This window comes from Balaenoptera borealis (assembly GCF_965194805.1).
Source record: "Balaenoptera borealis genome assembly, chromosome: 5".
NCBI lineage: Eukaryota > Metazoa > Chordata > Mammalia > Artiodactyla > Balaenopteridae > Balaenoptera > Balaenoptera borealis.
In genome coordinates, this window is record NC_138862.1 from 70,768,128 (window position 1) to 70,791,521 (window position 23,394).

Here is a 23,394-nt window from a genome sequence, read left to right on the forward strand (position 1 = left end):
TCACCCTCCCCAATTTACCACTAGGCGAACCCCTGCGCAGCCTCCAAGGTCTACTGAAATGTCGCCTTCTCCTTGAAGACCTCTACAACACCCAAAGGAAACCGTGCTTCTACTATCCTCCAATGGTGATGCGTATATTTTCCTTTATAACATTTAACCAACATATGGTGATTATTTGGCTAGGGGAGAGACTGTGCCGTATTCTTGTGTATATCTTAAACTTCTAGCATTGGGTCTGCACACAGTGACACTCAGGAAAAGTTTTTGGTTAATTGATTAGAGTGGGACAGAGACAGAAATAAAGGTGGAGTGGGGACAATGAGAGACAGAGATAAAGAGACAAAGGGCAAAGGAAGAACAAGGTGGCAATGAAGGAATCACAGAAAGAATGTTAACAAGGCAAAACTTTAAAATGCACGGTGACAGATGGCCAATAGGCACATGAAAAGATGCTCATCATCGCTAATTACTAGAGAAATGCAAATCAAAACTACAATGAGGTACCATCGCACACCAGTCAGAATGGCCATCATCAAAAAGTCTACAAATAACAAATGCTGGAGAGGGTGTGGAGAAAAGAAAACCCTCCTACACTGTTGGTGGGAATGTAAATTGGTGCAGCCACTATGGAGAACAGTATGGAGGGTCCTCAGAAAACTAAAAATAGAACTCCCATATGATCCAGCAATACCACTCCTGGGCATATATCCAGACAAAACAATAATTTGAAAAGATACATACACCCCAATATTCACAGCAGCACTATTTACAATAGCCAAGACATGGGAACAACCTAAATATCCATCAACAGATGAATGGATAAAGAAGGTGTGGTGTGTATATATATATGTATATATATGTGTGTGTATATATATGTGTATATGTGTGTGTATATATATATACACATACACACACACACATACACACAAAATAGAATACTACTCAGCCACAAAAAAGAATGAAATAATGCCATTTGCAACAACATGGATGGACCTAGGGATTATTATACTAAGTGAAGTAAGTCAGAAAGAAAAAGACAAATATTACATATCACTTATATGTGGAATCTAAAACACGACACAGATGAACTTATCTATGAAACAGAAACAGACCCACAGGCATACAGAACAGACTTGTGGTTACCATGGGGGAGGGAGGGTGGAAGAGGGAAGGATTGGGAGTTTGGGATTAGCTGATACAAACTATTATATATCGAATGGATAAACAAGGTCTTACTGTATAGCACAAGGAACTATATTCAACATCCTGTGATAAACCGTAATGGAAAAGAATATCAAAAAGAATATATACATATATGTATAACTGAATCACTTTGCTATTCAGTAGAAATTAACACAACATTGTAAATCAACTATACTTCAACAAAATTTTTAAAAAAATAAAATGCACAGTGAAAAATCTTTTCAGGAATAAGTGCTTTTTCCCATTTCAACCTAAGGTTTCATTTCTAAGTAAATTGTTTCTTTGCTTATTTTCAGTCTTAGTGAGCCCTGATACCCATTATAGGATCCCCTTTAGACAACTCAAGCTTTTTCTTAGATACTATTCCCACATATTTCAAGCATGGAGTCACTGTTTTCCCTAGAGCAAAGCCTAAAACTTGTTTCTCTATAGCCTGCAAGCTCTCAAAAGTAGGGGAGGAAAGCTCTCACAGTCACTTAGGAGGGTTTTCACAATGCTAAGTCACAGCTTCTGACTGCTATGATGAAGTAGCAACCCATAAGGTCACATGTACTGGAGATAACAAGTATATTCAAATATTTTTTGTAACACCAGGTCACAAATCATATTGCAGCAATCCACCAAGAGAAAATACCTTCTTCATATCTCTTCTGCAATATCACCCAAGCGACTTCAAAAAAAAAAACACCTCTGTTTAAAAAAGCATCATTCAGGTTTTCACAAGTGGTCCCGCAAACCATAGCTATAATCCACACAGTGATTACAGTCCTGAGTACAGGACTTTAAAGTTTGCCAGAGCAAGAGAGACAATGATCTTTCTCAAAAAGATATACTAATATTCTTTTATACATGGGAAAAATGCTAATTTTTAGAGGGGGGAAAAAAGTAAATAAAATTCTCTAATTAAAAACATTTTTAAATATAGTCAATTTGTCATTTAAAAATATTAGCACTAGACCTCTGGGGTAGGATGGCAGACTGAATACATGTACCTAATTTTGTTCTCTCCCCAAATCCCACTTACAGACAGTAAAGTTTTTTTTTTTTTTTAAAGGATGTAAATCCATAAGAATAGAGAAAACAGCAACAAAGTTTTGGAAGCTAAAGAGTAGATGGTCCAGTGGAACTAGGATCAGACCTGAGAAAATGGAATCTCAAGTCTGCAGAGGGGAAAGCAAGAACCAACCTGACTGACCCCACACAATTCTCAAAGGTCTCAGCATGGGCAGTACCAGGTGTCTGGACATGGGAGTGAGAGTGAGAGTTGGTGGGTGGAAACAAGGAAGACCAAGGTGGGAACTCTGAGAAGTCACTCGTGCTACCAGGCACCTGGTGCTCCCCAACCTGCAGAAGTCTGGAGGTTTATTCTCTGGAAAGGTTAAGCCAAGGGCTTTGACAGGGGTGCCAGGCCCAGCTGAGGGAAATCGAGTCTATATTTACAGAATAGTGGAAGCAGAGACCCCCCCCCCAAGTCCCCCCAACTCAGCTCCCACAACAAGCACAGCCAGAAACATCCTTCAGCCAGATTGGAAGGCTCCTCTCTAGAGAAAGTAAAACAATTCCAGAAGCACATAAATGTATGAACCTAGGAGAGGGTCCCCAACAACTAGTCTATCCAAACTATCTCATGTAGCTCAAAATTGACAGGACTCAACTGTGTGCTCAGTACTTCCAATCAGCTTTTTACCCCCCAACTTTTAATCATGAACAGAAAGCCAAGAACTACCAGATATATGATAAATTCCTCTATTATAGAAGCTAAAACCCAAACAAAGAGGAAAAGGGAGCTTAGGGAAAGCAGAAACTATGCAGAGATTTTTTTTTTAATTTTTAATATATCAATAAATCTTTTGAGAGCTAAGATAAAATATTGCATCCATGAAATAACAACAACAAAAAGATGTTATTAAAATAAAAAGTAACATTCAGAAAACTAAAAAAAGTCTTGATTAGTAAAAACATGGTAGCAAAATGAGGAAGTTGATAGAAAGAATGGCGGATCAAGCTGAGGGAAACTCTCAGAAAGTGAAGATAAAAATAGGTGAGAAAAAAATCAGAGAATCCAAATAGCAGAAGTACCAGAAAGAGAGCACAGAAGATACAGGGAAAAAATCATCATTGAAATAATTCAAGAAGATTTCCTAGAACTGAAAGACGTAAGTTATCAGAAAGAACCCAACAAGTGCCCAGCATAACATAAATAGAATCTCACAATAACGTATCATTTTGAAATTTCAGAAAACTGGGGGCAAGAAGAACTTCCTCCTAATTCACAGTTACATATAAAGGATTATGAATCAAAATGACTTTAGACTACTCAGCAGCAACACTAGAAGCATGGAGGTAAGCAATCAGAAATCTAAGAGAAAATAATATCCAACCTAGAATTTCATACCCAGCCAAACTATCAGTCAAGTATAAGCATAGGAAAAAGAATTTTCAGACATAGAAAATCTCAAACAATTGATCTCCCATATGCTCATTCACAAGAAGTTACTAGAAGATGACCTCTATCAAAATGAGAGAGCAGACTAGGATGGCACTGTATTCAGAAACAGGAGTTCCAACAGAGAAGAGAGATAAAGGAGGATGAATGGAGATCCTGGGATGACAGCTATGCACAGGAGTAGAGGGTGACCACCCAGACTGGAGCAATGTGACTAAGGACACGTTGAAAGCTGTCATCATCAAGACCCCCACAGCCGCTGCACCTAGTTTCTAACCTGAGGTCAGAACACTGGGGTGAACTTATCTCAGAGTCTTAGCTGTGCTTGGCTCATCTTGACCATGAACTTGGCCATGAAGTTGCTGCTCTCCCCACCTCAGACTGCTGCTTCACCCCCCAGAAGTGTTCTGTTTTGACCTACTCCTGAGGGCTAGAGGAAGGCAATGATCAGTTTAGACATTTAAATAGAGAACTGCTCAGTCCTCTAAAGCATCCCTCTGGATATTTAGTACCTGACATATATTACAACCGTGAGAAAGGCAGGCACCTAAAGTCAGATAGTGATTACTTCTGGTGGGGAAGGAGAGAGGTGCACTTGGGGAGGAAGGAACAGGGAGCTCCTATGGGACCAGCAATCTTCTGATTCTTAACCTGGGACTAGATGACATTTTCCTAGTCTATAACCAGGACATACGTTTTTACATACTCTTCTATATGCAAGATACGTTTTACAATAAAGTAATTTAAGAGATTAATCCTAATGTAAATGTTGGAAGCAGGAATGTTTTCCCTCCTGTTTAGGGGTAACCCCCCTGCCTTGTTCTTCCTCTGTAAAGTCCTGAACTTCATTTCACAGAGAAAAACATAACTGTTTACCTTTATGAAGTAATAGCTCCATCTGTGAGATCTGGGTATACTTTCTGTAAAGACTTTGAGAATCTCCTTTGCATTTTCACAATTTCAGGCATAAATTATATCACCTCTTAAAATTGATGTGAAGACCAGATTAAATTAAGGACCAGAAGTTCCCCATCTCTGGCTTAAGGCCTAGGTCTAGGGTCATTAGACTTTCAAGAAGCGTGCAATGTACTGATTAAGAGTTTGGGCTCTGGGAGTTCCCTGGTGGCCTAGTGGTTAGGATTCGGCGCTTTCACTACAGAGGCCCAGGTTCAATCCCTGGTCAGGGAACCATCCCGCACGCCACACAGCGTGGCCAAAATACAAAGAGAAATAAATAAACAAACAAACATTTAAAAAAAAAAAGAGTTTGGGCTCTGGAACTAGACTATCTGGGGTGATTATCAACTCTACCAGTGGTGTAACCTTAAGGCAAGATACCACTCGCAACCTCAGTTTCCCAATTTGTAAAACAGAAATAATCATACTACCTACCTCTTGTTGCAAGAAGTAAATGAATTAACACATGTGAAGTACATGAAACAATGCTTGACATATATTAAGTGCTCATTAAAGACTAGTTGCTATTATTATTACTATCAGATAGATAAGCAACTGTCTTACTATGTGTGGCAACCATCTTTCTACAAAAGAAGTTATTTCCATCCAAAGGTCCACAAGTGCTGGGCCTTGCTGTGGTCAGTCCCTCTCCCCATGGCCTCTTGGTGTTCCACAACTATCACTGTCTTTTAATCCGCCCCTGCTTGCAGATGCAAGTTTGGATGAAGCAGGTGGTGTTTATAACAACTTGTCTAAGCCTTCTCACACTCAGGACTGAGACGTGGTAAAAGTGGCAGACTTAACTTGCAGGTAGGCTGTCCAAACAGCATCACTGCCTCCTTCACCAACTGGCATCATAAGGGGCCTCCTCTCGGCAGAGCCAACACACAGGTGTGAGAGATGACTCCCTGTAAACACACAGGACTCAGGGCCACAGTGGGGTCCAGGGAAAACAGCACTGGACTGGGAGTTGGGAGAACTGGGTTCCAACTGCAGCTCTGTGTGACTCAGCCAAGGCCAGTCAACCTCTCTGTGCCTGTTTTCTCACCCACAGAATCAGGCACACCATTCAACATTCCCGAGTTCTGGAATTCTCAGTGCACGTTGGTTTACCCTTAAATATGAAACAATTAGTTCAGGGGGGAAAGGGAGGTCAGTCACAGGGCAGTGAGTCTTCTGAAAACACAACCCATCGTCCAAAACTGATTTTGGAGCTGGTGCTGACCTGCGTGGGCTTCCATCCCCATGTCTAGGCAGGGCCTGTAACAATGTTATCACTTTTTAAAACATATGCCTAAACTAGTTCCTATTGCAGACAACTGGCAGGTGCCCAGTTAATAGATTATTCCACCAGACAGTTGAATGCATTGGCCATTGGTCAAAAATGAGGTCACTGCAATCCTATGTGCTATAATTGGAAAAGCCTGATGAGAAACAATTGTCTATTTTGTAACAAATAGGAACCCATATTCTGGTCCCCCTAAATCTGCCTTGCTTGGTGTGTGGTTCCGGAGCAAAGGAAGATCGTGTTCAAGGTCAAGTTGGCTCTGCTCTTTGACTCATCTGTTGTGCACCTGACTGTCCGTGTGTGTTTCACATCAGCAAATCCCCAACCAGATTCCAGATGACCTGCTGGCATTTCTGGCCAACATCGCCAGATCCCTGGTCTTTCTCTCAAACCTGCACAGTTGGAAAAAACGGGTCAGGAGACTCCTGTCCCAGCCATCTGGACACACATACTCAGGGGATATGCGTAATATGAAGCACATGTGCTTTTCTGAAAAACAAAAATAAAAAAAGGTTTTAAGGGACACAGAGCTCTTATTACTGGAGGCTGTGGTGTCCTTCCAGCAGGCAGGCAGGCAGGCATTCCCAGACAGAACTATCCCTGATGACCTGCTGCAGGTGAGACCTGCACTTTGATTTTACCAGTAATTCAACCACACATTTTTGTCAAGTATTTAATGTCTACCTAAGTAAGCATCTCTACTCACTGCAAACAAAAATCCAGGAGGAAAACTTTCAAAGCCACAGTTTCTTCTCGGCTGCAACCCTTCCTTCCTTCCTCCTTCCCAAGACCGTCTGACTGAACTTGAACCTGACCCTGCCCTGGGCTGGGCCCTCCACACAGGCATTGTGGTTCCTCCCGCCAGCTGCAGCCTGTGCAGACAGAATACCTGAGAACCATGGCCAAAACAGGAAGGCCGGCGCCTCTCTGAAGGGAGGCCTGGGGACTATCCGTCTCCCAGGCGACTGCAGATAAGAGATGAAGGGGCCGGACTTTCCACACCTCCAGTTACGTTCCAGAGCTTTCCCTTGCCCAGTCAGCCCATCTGATTCATTCTTCATTCATTCACCCAACACACGTATTGAGCACCACTGGTGTAAAGCCCTGAGCTGGGGCGTGGGCACAAAGCAGGTTAAGAGGAACCTCTATCTCAGGGGCCCTCGTGTTGTGACAGCCACTTGGGGCACCCCTGGCACCTTGCATGCCTCGGGGGCCTCCAGGGAAGCCTCTGCGATCTCAGCGCAGATCCCACCAGCAGGGTCCCTGAGACAATATCATGACAAGCAAAGCAAACAGAGGGCTTGAGTAGGGGAGTGGGCAGAAGATCACCCTGCCCAGCCCCCTCTCCCAGGTTTCACCTTTTTCCCTTAGCACAAGCTGGGGCTTCCAGATGCAGGTCCACTTCCCGGTCCCAAGAACATGTCCTGTCACAGAAGACTGGCAGGCTGGCGGTGGTGAATAAACTTTTCAAGACTAAATCATCAACACTGCCCAATTCTGGATCCTCCAAAAGCCTGCTCGTTACCAGTCTGCAACAGAGAGTGCCTTTAACTAGACAGTAACTAACTTCTATCCATGATGGCAAAGTCTGTGTTTTACAGAGAGGGATTCGGGCAGTAATAAGGACCCCAGGCTGGGCCAGAAAGCCCCATATAGTAGCTCATTCCAAGGATCCAGCCATGGATAGAGGTAGAGGGAAGGAAGGAAGGGGATCAGAGGAGGAAATGAGAAAATGAGGGAGGAAAAAAAAGGAGTCAGAAAGGGATGGGGAGCAAGAAAAAGAAGACAGCAGGAGCAATCTAAAGGGCTTAAAATGCTACTTGCTGCTTCCCATCCCTCTATGGCCACAAATTCCAGTAGACAGTCTGACGCCCCCACCAGGAGCCCTGTGGTCCTCGTACAGTTCTGAATTAACACAACTTCCCAAGGAATCACCTAAGAAAGTGGCGGAAGTTCCCACCCATGCCAGGGTCAGGTTGTCTGAGGCCAACAGTGTGGAGGGCAGAGGGCTGAGCATCCTGGCTCCCAGACGAGTCTCACCCCATGCTCTCCAGGGAGAGGGGCGGTGCCTGAGGATCAGAGGTGAGCGTCGGGCTGCGTAGGGAGCAGCCCCCAGCCCTGACCGACACCAGGCCCTGCCTTGAAATCGGTCCTGGTCAGCTAGCTTCTGCTGCCTCTGTCCCTGGTGGCATGTGGGAACCACGTTTTAGCCACTGCAGTACCTAGTTCCAGCTCCTGAACTCGCCTCACAGTGCTCTACCTCCACGGTCTCCTGCTTCCCTGGCAAGCTCTGAGCCCTCATAGTTCTTTTTTTAAAATAAATAAATAAATAAATAATTTATTTATTTATGGCTGCATTATGTCTTCATCGCTGCACGCGGGCTTTCTCTAGTTGCAGCGAGCAGGGGCTACTCCTCGTTGTGGTGCACGGGCTTATTGCCGTGGCTTTTCTTGTTGCGGAGCACGGGCTCTAGGTGCACAGGCTTTAGTAGTTGTGGCACATGAGCTCAGTAGTTGTGGGTCACGGGCTCTAGAGTGCAGGCTCAGTAGTTGTGGCTCGCGGGCTCTAGAGCGCAGGCTCAGTAGTTGTGGTGCACGGGCTTAGCTGCTCTGCGGCATGTGGGATCTTCCCGGACCAGGGCTCGAACCTGTGTCCCCTGCATTGGCAGGTGGATTCTTAACCACTGCGCTGCCAGGGAAGCCCTGAGCCCTCATAGTTCTGAGCAGGCCGGAGAGGGCCCACAGAGGTTGGCTGGGTCTCAGGAGACCCTTCCTCTTCCTCTGCAGGAGAAGGGGAGCAGTAGAGAATTCTTGGTGGAGGAGAACAATTCCACCACCTTCCTCCAAGGGTATGCCCAGAGCCAGGAAGTAACTGGAAGCACCATAGAATAGCACTTTGGAGCCCAGAGTTCTGGGTTCAAAGTTTAGCTGAGCCACTGACTTTGCAATCTCAGGAAAGTTGCATAACCTCTCAGGACTTCGACTTCCTTGTCTGTAAAATGGGAATAACCATCTCACCCATAGTACTAGGCTGTTTCAAGAATAAAATAGAATAGTATGTGTGAAGTATCTGACACAGAGCTGGCGCTCACTACATCCATACACACAAATAAGCAGGTTCTGCCACATATATGGCCCTTGGCTGAGTACTGGTCAAGTGGAAAGAGGAGAAAGTCCTCGCGTTCAGGGGCTAAGAGTGAGTTCTTCGGTCTGGTCTCCAGGACTCTGCCAGCCTGAGCAGTGAGATGCTTGGCCCATCATGTTTGGTTTCTACTCCACTGAGCCTGAGTCAGAGAGTAGAGCAAAGCCTACATGACCAGGGCTCTCAACCCTGGCTGCACATGGAATCATCTGGAACACTTGAAGATACAGACCAACAGGCCCCGCCCAGGTGATGCTCATCCACTTGGTCTGGCGTGAGGCCTGGGATTCCTTTTTTCCCTGAGGCTTCCCTGGCGCTTCTAATGTGCAGGCAGGGTTGAGAACCCCAGGGACAGAGGCTGGGGCCCTCATTTAAAGAGCTCATCAGCAGGGCTGAGAAGACATTGTTCCCTCTCTGCTGGACCAGGAAAGGGGCTGGGTACCAAGGCCTGGGTTCTTGGAAGTTACTTCACCTCTCGGGGCCGCTGTTCCTGCATCTGTGAGATGGAGAAAATAACCCTGCCCAGCCTCCCTCACAGGGTCACCTGTGAGGGTTACATGAGATGGTGTGTATACAGCACCACCTCATAAGTAAAATGCAGCCACCGGGACTCCACAAACCATTCTGCATGAAGGAGTCCAGGTTTCCTCCTAGTCCCTCTGTGGGCGGAGAGGAAAGGCTGAGGGAGCTGCCCCGGGACAAGGCTCCCCAGCCCTCAGAGGCCAGAAAACAAACAGCCAGAATCACGACTCCACACAGAGGCCATCCTGGGCACTGCAAGGCCCCTCCAGGCAGGCCTTCCTCAGCGGTGCCTGGAAAACCCTTCCCAGCAAAGCCACGCAGCCCTGCCTAGGTGCCCTCGCACGTGAGGGAGAGAAGCCCACAAGGGAGGCTCGGGGAGCTGCCCAGAGGGGAGGACGGTGCTACAGGGTCATGGTGGCAGCTGGGCCACTGTCTTCATCTCAGGAGGAGAATGGGGTCCCAGGAAAGGGGGCCCCCGGGCAGATGTTCCAGAGTGAGTGTGTCTGCAGACGAGCCATCTTCATATGCTGGGGCAGAAGAGGCTGCGGTGTGGCGTCACCATCTTGCACTCAGTGTGCTCGTTCCTGCACAAATATTTACTCAGCGTCTGCTATATGCCAGGCACTGTGCTTCCCAAGAAGGCCCCAAGTCTCTCCTCAGCGGCCACAAGCGCAAGCCGACAGCGAGTTCCAGAGAACAGCCAAAGCATTTATGTGTTCATTACACCCTGAGTGGAACAGGGAACAGTCGCCTGAAGAGTTTTTGGGGTGTATTCTTGAGTAAAGAATACACATTTTGGGCTTCCCTGGTGGCACAGTGGTTAAGAATCCGCCTGCCAATGCAGGAGATATGGGTTCGAGCCCTGGTCCGGGAAGATCCCACATGCTGCAGAGCAACGAAGCCCATGCACCACAACTACCGAGCCTGCGCTCTAGAGCCCATGCACCACAACTACCGAGCCTGCGCTCTAGAGCCCGTGAGCCGCAACTACTGAGCCCACGTGCTGCAACTACTGAAGCCTGCGTGCCTAGAGCTCGCGCTCCACAACAAGAGAAGCCACCGCAATGAGAAGCCCGCGCACCGCAACGAAGAGTAGCCCCCACTCGCCACAATTAGAGAAAGCCCGTGTGCAGCAATGAAGACCCAACGCAGCCAAAAAAAAAAAAAAAAAAAAAAAAAGAAGATAAACCCCAAGTCCCTTAGCTTGGCAGACAAGGCCTTCCGTGAGCTGGCTCTGCTTGCTCCTCACACCCTGGGCGCTCTCACTGTTTAATAACATATAACTCTCTTGGGTCTTTGTATAAGCTGCCCTTCTTGCAAGATTTGCTTCCTTCTCTTCTTCTGCTGGCTAAATCCTGTCTCCCCTCAACACTCAGCTCAGAGGGAATCTCCTTTCCTGACTCTCAGGCTGGGTTGAGAGCCTCACCCCACCCCCAGAAGCTCCCAGATTCCCTGTGTAAACCCCTGTCATATTACTTGCCACTACTTAGTAACGGTTTACTTGTCTGAGTCTCCCATGACACTGTGAGCAATTAAAATAAATGAAATGACACATGTCATAACTTGGATAAATCTCAAAAACATGTTGGCTGAGAAAAGCAAACTACAAGATAATTCATTCATCTACCATTCAAATATTTATCAAATGAAAGGATCCATGCAGTATGATTAAATGTATGCAACAATAAAATTTTCAAACACTAAACAATAGTAGAAATCAACTGTGCCTGTCTACATACAGTGGAAAAATTAAAACGTACAGGCAGGACATACATCAGCCTCAGGATAGTGGTCGCCTGGGGAGAAGAGGGAGTGGATAAGAGTGCAGCTTAAACTATGTCTGTAATGCTTCATTTATTTTTATTTTTAATAGAGATCTGAAGCAAAACTGGCAAAATATTATCCATGAAGTTTGGGGTGTGGATAGATAAGTCTCTGTTATATTATTTCCTGTATAGTTGAAGTACTTCATCAGTACATTTTAAAAATTTTAATGAGGAACCAGAGTCTCAAGTGCCCTCATGAACATCCCTGAGGGTCTGAGCAGACTGCTGCAGTCTCTTACCTCAACTGAACTCCCCGGGCCTGGCTGCCGCACTGAGCTGGGCAGGAAGGCAACCTGGAGATGTAAACATTACTTTTATCCTCATTTTTACCGATGAGAAAACCGAGGCTCAGAACATCTGACATTGCTCAGGCCACACAGAGAGGCTCCTAGATTTTAGACCGTGTCATCTGCTTGTACTTTCTCCCCTACTATTTCACCCAAGAGCAAGAACTTAGGTTAAATAGAGCACGGTAAAGAGAATTCCATAAATAGAAACAGAGCTGCATTCATATGTATTTATAAACCAGTGAGTAGACATATTCTGGGGAAGAAGAGGGTTCAGAGAGGTGCCAAGCTGGAGATACAACCAAATAAGTAATTTAGAGCTTACTGAATGAAATAATGAAGCTTACTGAATGAAAACCAAATGGGTTTGGGTTTTGTCCTATAGGCAATAGAAAACTACTGGAGATGTTTAAGCCGGGGAGCGACATAAGCAAAGCACTGCTTTAGGAAGAGTAACCTGGCTTCAGTACACAGGACATGTTGGTTGCCTATAGGAGATGGGTGGGAAGGTTCTGGAGGGATAAAGTTAGATTTGCAAATCATCTAAGTGGCCCACGTAAGAAATGACATCTGCTGATCTAAGGTGAGAGCTGTGGGATTGAAAAAGATAGGAGGATTTAAGCTAGACAGAGAAATAAAAGTTAACACCAAGCTTTCCAGCCTTGGGGAAATTCAGAAGATAAGCTAATTATTTGCTTATTGTTTTTTGTGGGGGAAGAGGGTGAGGAGGAGACGATAAATAGAGGGAAGAGAAAGAAATTGAGTAGTTCAGCCTTGCTTGTCTCTAATTCAAGGTGATGCTCACACATCCAGGTAGTGATCCACTAGGAGCTGGCGCTACGGGAGCTGAGTTCAAAGAAGCTGGAGAAGCAGGTGAGAGCCCCCTGAGCGTCAGTGATGGCGGAAGGCTCTCTGAAGAAGAGAACACAGAGAGAAGTACTGACGGCAGAGGACTGACCCTGGGCCCCCTGCCCACATCAGGGGACAGGAAGACTAAAAGGAGAGTCAAGACAGTGCTGTGTCCTAGACGAAATAGGAAGACTGAAGGTCTGTGTCTCCCCACCTCCAGATTCACATGTTGAAACCTAACCCTCCATGTGATGGCATTAGGAGGCGAGGCCTTTGGGAGGTGATTAGTTCACAAAAGTGGAATCCTCACGAATCGGATCAGTGCCCTTATAAAAGAGACCCCAAAAGGTTTCCTCACCCTTCCTCCATGCAAGGACACAGTGAGAAGACAGCTGTCTATGAAGCAGGAAGCACGCCTGCACCACACATCAAATCTGCCGGTGCCTTGGACTTCCAGCTCTGGAACTGTGAGAAATAAATGCCTGGTATTTATAAGCCACCCAGTCTATGGTACTTTGTTACAGCAGCCTGAATAGACTGAGACAGATGTCAATGGTACAAAAAGGGTCAAGAATAAGAAAGAGCAAAGGTTCTGGATTTGGGGATCGAGAGGTTCTGGATTTGGGAAATTTCACAGACAGCAGGGTCAGGCATGTTGGACCCACTCCTTCTATAGCTCCTGAGCAGTGGCCCTGGCCTTCTTACAGGCAAGCACAAGCCCCCTCCCTCACCGAGCAGAACCAGCTCCCACCTGCCGGCTCAGCACAAGGGAAGCCATGCTGACCACGGCTGTGCACTGTCCAGCAAGCCACCCCAGTGGAGGTGGCCAAGGCAGACCACCGTGTACAACATGGGCCTGGGAGTGGAGGGTACTGCAGAGCCGGGCCAGGCAGCAGTCTTCCTAGAGAGCCAAAAAGTGAGGCTTGGAGACGCACCATTTCATTTTTAAATGTAGAACAAAGAATTAAAATGTGCCACATGTCACTTTATTTTCTAAAATGTATTTTCTCTCTATCGGCCTGACTTCTCCAGCAATAAAATCATTTTGGCATGACACTCATCTCACATAAATGAAAATATAATCCAAGAAAACGGTGTTGTAGGAACTTTAAGCCAAGCAAATGCTTGACAGTACCTTGTTTAAATTAAGTTGTCATGCTGTTTAGCTTTTTACAGTAATGGAGCTCTGTGTCTCCAGAGAGGCTTCTGCAATGATGTATGTTTTGGAAGAAACAGGCGAGGAGGTGGGAAAGGAAGAGGCCCCGAGCTGCCTGCCTGCAGGCTAAGGAGTCAGGAGGTGAGGAAATGGAGGTGATGAGAAGATCCACTGTCATGGGAAGCTTGGAGATGATATAAGAGATATGACACAGAGGCTTGAGACGTAAGGATGAGATACGACATAGTGGTTTGAGTGGAGGGGAGGACGTGCCAGGTGAAAAACATCAGACTAAAGGAAAGTCTGCATCCTGAACATGAGGCCCCCAGCACTGTCCCCCACCTCCACCCTGCTCTCAGGACTGTGGCAGCCAGGCGTGCCCCTGGCAAGAGACTGGAGAACTTTCTGGAGAATACAAACTGCACCAGAGGAAAGACCTACAGAAATTGACATTTGGAAGACTTCTGATGAAAGAGCCCACTTTGCCACAGGATCACCCCACAGTGATGCCCTCCTGCCAACCACCACCCACTCTGCACGTAGAACTTCGAATCAGCCTTTCAGGGCCTCTTTCTTAAAAATGAAGGAACGACCAAGGACTATAAGAAAGCTCTGAAGAAAGCTTGCAGCAATTAACTCAGAAAACAGAACAGGATCTAATAGAAACAAAGAAGCCTGGAAAAAAACAGACAATATAGAGAGAAGAAAATTTCAAAAGAAAATAAAACCCCTATAATTTATAGGTTGAAAGAGTCAAAAGGAGATATGATAACCATAAAACAAGAACAGGATATGATTTTAAAATTAACAGAGCAACAAAGAGCTCTTGGAAATTAAGGATAGCCAAACAAAAAATTCAGTTGAAAGGTTGTAAGTAAAGGTGAGGAACTCTCCCATAAAGTAGGGAGGAAAAAAAGGAATAAACTATAGAAGAAAGGTTAGAAATATAACGATAACAGAAGGTTCAAACCAGGCACTCCAATATCCATCCAACTAGCCAGAATTCAAGAAAATTTTAAAAAACAAAGCCAGAGAAAACAAAGAAGAAACTGTCACAGAAATCACTGAAAATTCCAAATGGAAAGTGCCTGGTCCAACTAATAAAAAATTTCATTATGCAATTTTAAATCTCAGGGTAAAGGGAAGATCTTAAGCACTTTGAGGAGAAGAAACAGGTTACCTACCAAGAGGAGAAATCAGAATAGCACCAAACTCCTAGATGCTGCTGAATGGTAGAAGGTAGAGCAACAACGACTTCAAAATTCATGATTCATGTTTATTCCCCCACAGCAAGCAATCCTCTGGAAATTCAGTGTGGTATCCCACAATTCAACTTAATTCTGACACTATCTACCTGGAGACAGCATCAGATCCCACAACTAAGGGCTCCATCCTACAAGACTGTCCCCTCCCCTTCAGACGGCACTCGCAAGTCCAGGCTGTCTGTCACCTGTGCTTCTGACCCACAGGCTATAGATTGGAGGTTCCAAAGATCCCTTCCTTGGGTTCAGTTAATTTGCTAGAGTGGCTCACAGAACTCAGAGAAACATGTTTCTTAGTAGATCACCGGTTTATTACAAAGGGATATAACTCAAGGACAGTCAGATGGAAGAGACACGCAGGGCAAGGTACAGAGTTTCCATGCTTTCTCTGAAAGCCACTCTCCCCTCATCTCCATGTGTTTGCCAACCCAGAAGCTCTTCACACCCAGTCCTTTAAGGTTTTTATGGAGGCTTCACTACACAGGCACGACTGATTAGATCACTGGTCACTGGCATTTGAACTCAATCTCCAACCACTCTTCTCTCCCCTGAGGTGGGGGAGGGAGGGGGCCTGAAATTTCCAACCCCCAGATCACAAGGTTGGCTCCACTGGTAACCAGTCCCCATCCTGAGGTGCTTTCCAAAAGTCACCTCATTAACATAAAAAAAAGATACCTTATAGTTCTCATCACTGGAAATTCTAAGGTTTTTAGGAGCTCTATGCCAGGAATGGATGAAGACCAAATATATACATATCTTATTATAAATCACAATATTACATAAGGGAAAATGATTTTCAGCCTACATTTTTATATCTCCTACCAATCACATGTGAAAGTGGAAAAGTGACATATTCCACTGCAGACAGAAGAGGATGATCTGGGATCCAGACAACAGGGACCAACACCAGGGAGCAGGGAAGGCAAGTACCAGTATAACAGCTGTGATCAGGCCCGAGACGTCCATCCAGGAGAAGGACAGTGAGGAGGGAGTCTCCGAGAGAAAACATAACATAGGGAGCACTGAGCAAAATGCCTATAAGGATTTGAAAGCTCTACAGAGAATTTTTTAGAATAGCGATAATCACCTAGAAAAGAAAGCAAATGAAAAAATGGAATGTAGTGGGTTGACCGGTGGCCCCCCAAAAGATATGCCCACGTCCTAATGCTGGGAACCTGTGAATGTGACCTTATATGGAAAGAAGAAAAGCTCTATGCAGATATAATTAAGGCTCTTGAGATGAGATTATCCTGGATTATCCAAGTTGGACCTATTTCCAGTGACAAGTTTTCCTTATAAGATACACACAGAGGAGAGACAAGAGGAGGAGAAGGCCATGTGAAGACAGAGGCACAGACTGGAGTGATGCAGCCACAAGCCAAGGAACTCCTGGAGCCATCAGAAGCTAGAAGAGACAAGGAAGCATTCTCCACAGGCTTTGAAGGGAGTGCGGCCCTGCCAACACCTTGATTTCAGACTCTTTGCCTCCAAAACTGTGAGGGAATAAACTTCTATTGTTTTAAGTCACCAAGTTTGTGGTAATTTGTTAAAGCAGCTTTATGAAACTAATATACAGAGTAAATTTAGTTTTAGGAAAAGCTGAAAAATATACAAAAAGAAAGCAATCAGAGTACACGATATGACTCAAAAATTAGTATTTTTACTATCCGTATTACTTTACTACATATAAAAATTAATTTTAGGACTTCCCTGGTGGTGCGGTGGTTGAGGGTCCGCCTGCCAATGCGGGGGACGTGGGTTCGAGCCCTGGTCTGGGAGGATCCCGCATGCCGCAGAGCAACTGGGCCCGTGAGCCACAGCTACTGAGACTGCGCGTCTGGAGCTTGTGCTCCACAACAAGAGAGGCCGCGATAGTGAGAGGTCCGCGCACCGCGATGAAGAGTGGCCCCCGCTCGCCGCAACTGGAGAAAGCCCTGGCACAGAAACGAAGACCCAACACAGCCAAAAATAAACTAATTAATTAATTTTAAAAAAAATTAATTTTAAAAGAACAAATGACATGTTAGGAAAATTTTTTCAACATATATAACAAACATTGTCTAGCACTGATATAAAGCTAAACAAATATTTGTTTTATGTTAAATTAATTGCTAAGGTAGAAGAGCTATAAATCATTAAAAAGTAAGAAAACCTAAAGGAAAAATAGGGAAAGAGTACAGACAATTCAAAGAAAAATAAATACAAGTGGCAATAAAAATATGAATAATATTACCCTCATTAATGATTTAAGAAAAGCAAATTTTTAAAAAGATCACAATTTTTGCCCATCACATGGCAGAAATTTAAAAGATTTAACATATCCAATATTGTCAAGGGTTTGGGGAATCAATAACTCTTACATACGGTTACTGGGAGTTCAGAGTGGAAAAACATTATTTCAAGGCCATTTGGTAGAACCTAAAAAAATTTTAAATGTGCTTGACCTATGTCCTATGAGTTCTATTGATAAGCCTTGATCCTCCAGAAATAATCCTTCAAATTTTGTACAAGGATATTCATGTCAGCCACTTGTAACAACAACAAACTGGAAAAACCTAAATATCCATCAATAAATTAATGTTGTATATGGAATATGGGATACTAGGCAGGCGTTAAAAAAAAAAAAGAGGGAATCCTAAATGTACTGACATTGCAGGGTGTCCATGATATGTTATTGGTTGGGAGAGAAAGAGCAGCAAAACAATGTAGAATTACATTTTTACAAAGAACTATGTTTACATGTTTATGTATGTGCACATGTGCGTATGTGCCTGTACATGTATAGAAAATAGACTGGAAAGATGTTCACCAATCTCCCTCTGGGGATGGCAGTGTGAAAATGAAATAAGGAGAAAGAATTTTCATTTTTTACTTTATATTTCACATTTAAAAAAAATTTTTACAACATAAAAACATTAATTTTGTCTGAAATAAAAGGAAAAATAAAATTTGACAAGTGTATTGAATTTGTTTTCTGATTTTAAAATTAACTGTTGTGGTTTTGAAATGTGTCTGCAAATTCTTTGACACTTCTCCATTCAAAAGGTGGAAACTAAATCCCCTCCCTTTGAATGAGGGCCTAAGTAACTCATTTCTAACAAATAGCTTGTGGTAAAAGTGCTGCTATGTGATTTCTGAGGCTAGATCATAAAAAGGATGACGCATTCTTTCTCTCTCTCTGTCTCTCTCTCTCTCTCCCCCTCCCTCCCTCCCTCGCTCTCTCACTCTCACTCTCTCGTTTGTTCTTGAGGAATCCGGTCACCCCATGACTTGAGGACACTTAAGCAGCTCTCTGGAAAGGACCTCATGGAGAGGAACTGAAGCCTCCTGCCAACAACCAATAAAACTTGCCAGTCAGATCCACCAGTTCCAGTTAAGCCTTCATACGTCCGCAGCCCCTGAACCTTATGAGAAACCCTGAGCCAGAACCATTGACCAAGCTATATGCAAATTCCTGGCCCACGGAAAAGGCAAGAAATAATAAGTGTTTATTTTTTATTGTTTATATTTTATTGTTGTTCTGTGCCACTAAAGTTGGGGGTAATCTGTTCAACAGCAATAGCAATGAATACCTACCAATCTCCCTCTGGAGAGTAGAAGTGGGGAAATGTAGGGTTTGTTTTTTTTCACTTCCTACATTTTTACTTTATACATTTAAGATTGTTTGGATCTTTAAAGTCATTTATATTTAAGGAAAGGGAAAGGAATAAAGTTAGACTTAAAAGTATTTCAAAAACTTTTTTTTCCTGACCTTAAAAATAACACTAGTGAAAAAGGACAAAGTTGGAGGACTGACACTACCCACCTCCAAGATTCACTATAAAGCTATAATAATCATAAAAGAGTGGTACTGGAGAATAGATAAATAGAGCAATAAAACAGAACAAAGAGCCCAGAAATAGATTCACACAAATACAGGCTACTGATCTTTGACAAAGGAGCAAAGGCAATTCAATGAAAACAGGATAGTCTCTTTAACAAACGGTGCTGGAACGACTGAACATCCACATGCCAAAAAAAAAAAAAAAAAAAAAAAAAAAATCTAGATATTCACCGTATATTTTCCACAAAAATTAACTCAAAATGGATCATAGACCTAAATGTAAAACATAAAATTATAAACCTTCTAGAAGATAACATAGAAGAAAATCTAGGTGATTTTGGGTTTAGTAGTGAGTTTTTAGGTACACCACCAAGAGCATAATCCAAGAAAGAAAAAAACTGATGTTAGACGTCATTACAATTAGAAACTTCTGCTCTGCAAAAGGCTCTGCTAAAAGAATGAACAGACAAGCCACAGACTGTGAAAAATATTTGTAAAACATATATCTGATAAAGGGCTTATATCCAAAATACAAAAAGACTTCTTGGGTTTCCCTGGTGGCGCAGTGGTTGAGAATCTGCCTGCCAATGCAGGGGACACGGGTTCGAGCCCTGGTCTGGGAAGATTCCACATGCCGCAGAGCAACTGGGCCCGTGAGCCACAACGACTGAGCCTGCGCGTCTGGAGCCTGTGCTCCGCAACAAGAGAGGCCGCGACAGTGAGAGGCCCGCGCACCGCGATGAAGAGTGGCCCCCGCTCGCCGCAACTAGAGAAAGCCCTCGCACAGAAACGAAGACCCAACACAGCCATAAATAAATAAATAAATAAAAAGAAGGGAAAAAAAAAAAGACTTCTTAAAACTCAACAATAAGAGGACAACCCAATTAAAAAATGGGACCTCACCAAAAATGATATACAGATGTCAAATAAGCATATGAAAACATGCTCAATATCATATATCCTAGGGAATTACAAATTAAAGTAACAATGAGATATCACTATGCCCCTATCAGAATGGCTAAGATCCAAGAAACTGACACCACCAAATGCTGACGAGGATGTGGAGCAATAGGAACTCTCATTTGTTGCTAATGGGAATGCAGAACAGTACAGCTACTTTGGAAGACAGTTTGGCAGTTTCTTACAAAGGCAAATATAGTCTTATCATATGATCTAGCAACCCTGCTCCTAGGTATTTATTCAAATGGGTTTAAAAGTTATATCTTCATTAAAAATCTGCATACAAATGTTTATAGAAGTCTTATTCATAATTGCCAAAAGCTGGAAGCAACAAAAATGTCCTTCAATAGGTGAATGGACCAAAAAAAAAAACAAACTGTAGTACACCTACACAATGGAATATTTCTCACTAATAGAACGATATGAGCTATCAAGGCACACACACACAAAAACAAAACAAAAAACATGGAGAAACTTGAATGCATAATACTTAGTGAAAAAAAGCCAGGCTGAAAAGGCTCTATACTGTATGATTTCAACTATATGACGTTCTGGGAAAGGCAAAAGTATAGAGGCAATAAAAAGATCAGTGGTTGCCAGGAGTTTGGGAGTAGGGGTAGGGGATGGGGGTGAAATATATGGAGCCCAGGAATTTTTAAGGCATTAAAACTATTCTGTATGATACCATAATGATGGATACATATCAATATATATTTGTCAAAACCCATAGAACTATACAACACAAAGGATGAATCTTCATCTAAACCATGAATTTTAGTTAATAATAATGTGTTACTATTGGTTCACCAATTATAACAAATGTATCACACTGATGCAAGGTTTTATAGGGGAAACTGGTAGGGAAAGGAGAGAGAAAGGATATGGGGACTTCTGTACTCTGTGCTAATTTTCTATAAACCTAAAACTGTTCTAAAAACTGAAGTCTATTAATTTTTTTTTTTAAATAGCACTAACTAATTGAAGGAAAAGTAGAAATAAGGTAATACAGCCACCCATAATCTCAGCAGAAAGATGACCATTGTTAACACTTGGGCTTAGTTCCTTCCAGTTTTTTTTCCAAATGTCTACATGTATGTCATTTTTTAAAAGAGTTGAAATAATTCTGCTAAACCCATTCTGAAGGTTTATGGTCTAGTTTCAGTTTGGATTTTTAACTGCAAAGAAAGTAGCCCATATAAAACACCAGTGATACCAAAAACAGATTCTAGAGGGGCCAGTTACTATGGGAATAATTGAAAATAAATTTCATTTCGCACTACACCCTGGTCATGTACTGACCAGAAGGAAAGAGAAATATCTGCAGTAAGTCAGAAGAGCAGCCAAGAAAACTTCTAATCAAGAAGGCAAATACAACAGCCTGCTGAGGTTTCAAAGACTCCAGGAGCATCACCGTGCAATTTAACTACTTATGCTCTGGCGGCAACCATGTCAGCGGGCGGAAAGGACCCAGGCATGAAGTCTGGAGTGCGCTCTTTCTCTCTCTCTCTCTTTCCTTCACTGACAGTTTGATGGCCAAACAGCCAGCAGGTCACTCTCAGGATGTGGGCTGTCTCTGCAGCGTGGTGCAAAGCCAGGAAAAAAATCACTCCTTCCCCCCAGTGGAGATGCTCCAAATGTTCAGCAAGCTGCAAGGCTCAGGCTGGACACTGCATTGGCCCTTAGCACTGCAGTGGGCCCCCCGATGTACAGGGGTTAACACTGTAGATGCTAGATCATGGGGCAGTCTGGAGGTTCTGGGGGACGGACCAGGATGCCAGAGGGTAGGGGGCACGCAGGGAGCTCAGATGAGTGACTTTTCCCACAGAAGAATCTTAATAGATGAAAAAGCAATAAGGCCAGATGAGGGTGTACCAACTGAGCTGTCACCTTCCCGCAACCAACACTTTTATGAAAGACAAGACTGTTTAGAACACACCCCAGGGGCAGCCTTGAAGGGGAAAAGAAGAGCCGCTATCACAGAAAGACAGTGGTAGTGTTCCTACCTCAGGAAAGAGCTCAGCTTTACAGTCAAACAGATCCAGTTTCACACCCAGATCTGCCACGCGTTACTACAAATTATATAATCCCCGCTCTCCTCATCTGTTAAATGGGTATAACTGCTCCTCCCCCATGAGGTTATGATAATGAGATAAGCCCTGTGAGGTGCCAGCCAAAATGCCTGGCACAGAAGTGCCCATCCAATACAGCAGCCATCGCCACCACCACCACTATCAGAGGTGGCTGGTCTGTGCTCTTGATCTCTTCCCTTTCTCTTTGTTAACACAGTTGTTGGTCCCAGCTCCCTTCCTCTGTCCATATTCCAATGTAGATGTCTAGTCACTACTGTCATAAAAAGACAAAGTCCCCAAAGTGTGAAATATCAGGCAGTTATCTTTTTCCTACAGCATCCCAGGAATACTTCCGTACTCTGGAGAGAAACAAAGACTTTTGATGCCAAACCACCCCAAATCACAAAGCTACAAAATTATGGACACTTTGGGTAATAGCGTCTCACTCAAAGCATAGGATTTAGGATTAGAGTTGCCAGGTATCCTCAAGGCTGCAGAAAATCCAGGGTTAGAGTAAACAGTGATTGATTGATTATCAATATATGACGCCATTTCCAAATGGTGCAAAAGAATACCCTGCTGTTTATTTTCTTTCTTTAAGCTTAGTTAATAGATTCATAGTTTTGTTTTGAAAAAATGTAATATTGAAAACTATAGACAATCACTATCTGTCCCGCTCTCCCAGAAATGACAATTGTTAACATTTGTTATGTTTGCATCAAGTCCTTTTTTAAAAAGAAATAAAATATGACAGATAAAATTAAAATCTATTTCCTTCCCAAATCTATTTCTTGCGTATAATCACTATCATGAATCGATCTTTGTCAAATCCAGTTCTACTTAATTCTGGCCTTTATCTAAATTTTCTTGTTTTTTGTTTTTTTTTTAACGGCAAGTAAATAAAAAGAAACATGGGAAATGTGCCCAGTGAAGACGTCTATGTGAGGAGGGGCTTTCTGGCCTCTGAAACGGCACCATGACACACCCTTCACCTGCTCGGGAGCAGCACACACTCACTGCAGGGAAAGGCTATTGGGGGTCGTCTTGCAAACCCAGACCTACAAACATCTAGAAAGCAGTGCAGACCCCCATGAGGCCATCTATGGAACTCCAAAAGGCTTACCTGGGTCCAGGTGTGTGAAAGAGCCCACCACGAAGTCCAGCGTGGACACGGCTAGCAGAAGCAACAGCAGCAGCTGGAGGCGGATTATCCATTTGACGCCTGCTAGGTTAATCCCCAGCAAGGCCAGAAGCACCGCAACTGAAACTCCTCGCACGGCCCAGAGATTCCTGAGGCTCAGCAGGTCTGAGATGGATTCAGCGAAGCCAGTGATGTACATGGCACCTGCAACACACTGACAGGCAATTCGAGGTAGGAAAAGTCAGCAAGAGAAAAAAGCATCAGGGCTGCCCGGCACCGAGGACCCAGCTCACCTTCGGAATTCAACACCCAGGAACCATCACGGGGGTTAAAGGAGCCCTTCCTGCTCAGGAGTCCTGCCTGGGGCCCCCTTTCTTCTCGTCTACATCTCTCCCACCATCCAGAGGGGAGAATGATTGTCGGTGGTAACTAAGATGAAAAGATTATGGAAGGAAGGAGATGG

The 23,394-nt window shown here is 43.9% G+C and overlaps 1 protein-coding gene across 13 annotated transcripts in view; it reads right to left on the bottom strand.

The window, feature by feature from the left end:
- Positions 1–23,394, bottom strand: part of SLC12A8 (solute carrier family 12 member 8) — a 142,997-nt gene that overhangs the window by 75,706 nt on the left and 43,897 nt on the right. For 12 of the 13 annotated variants that reach the window (XR_014244747.1, XM_082392298.1, XM_082392289.1 and 9 more), the window contains one exon: positions 22,914–23,145. Coding sequence is in view for 12 of the 13 variants with exons in the window: in XM_082392298.1 (XP_082248424.1) it covers positions 22,914–23,145 (232 nt within the window). In the remaining variant the exon portion in view is untranslated. The remainder of the gene's footprint in view (positions 1–22,913; positions 23,146–23,394) is intronic. The other variant, XM_082392293.1, reaches the window with a different exon arrangement.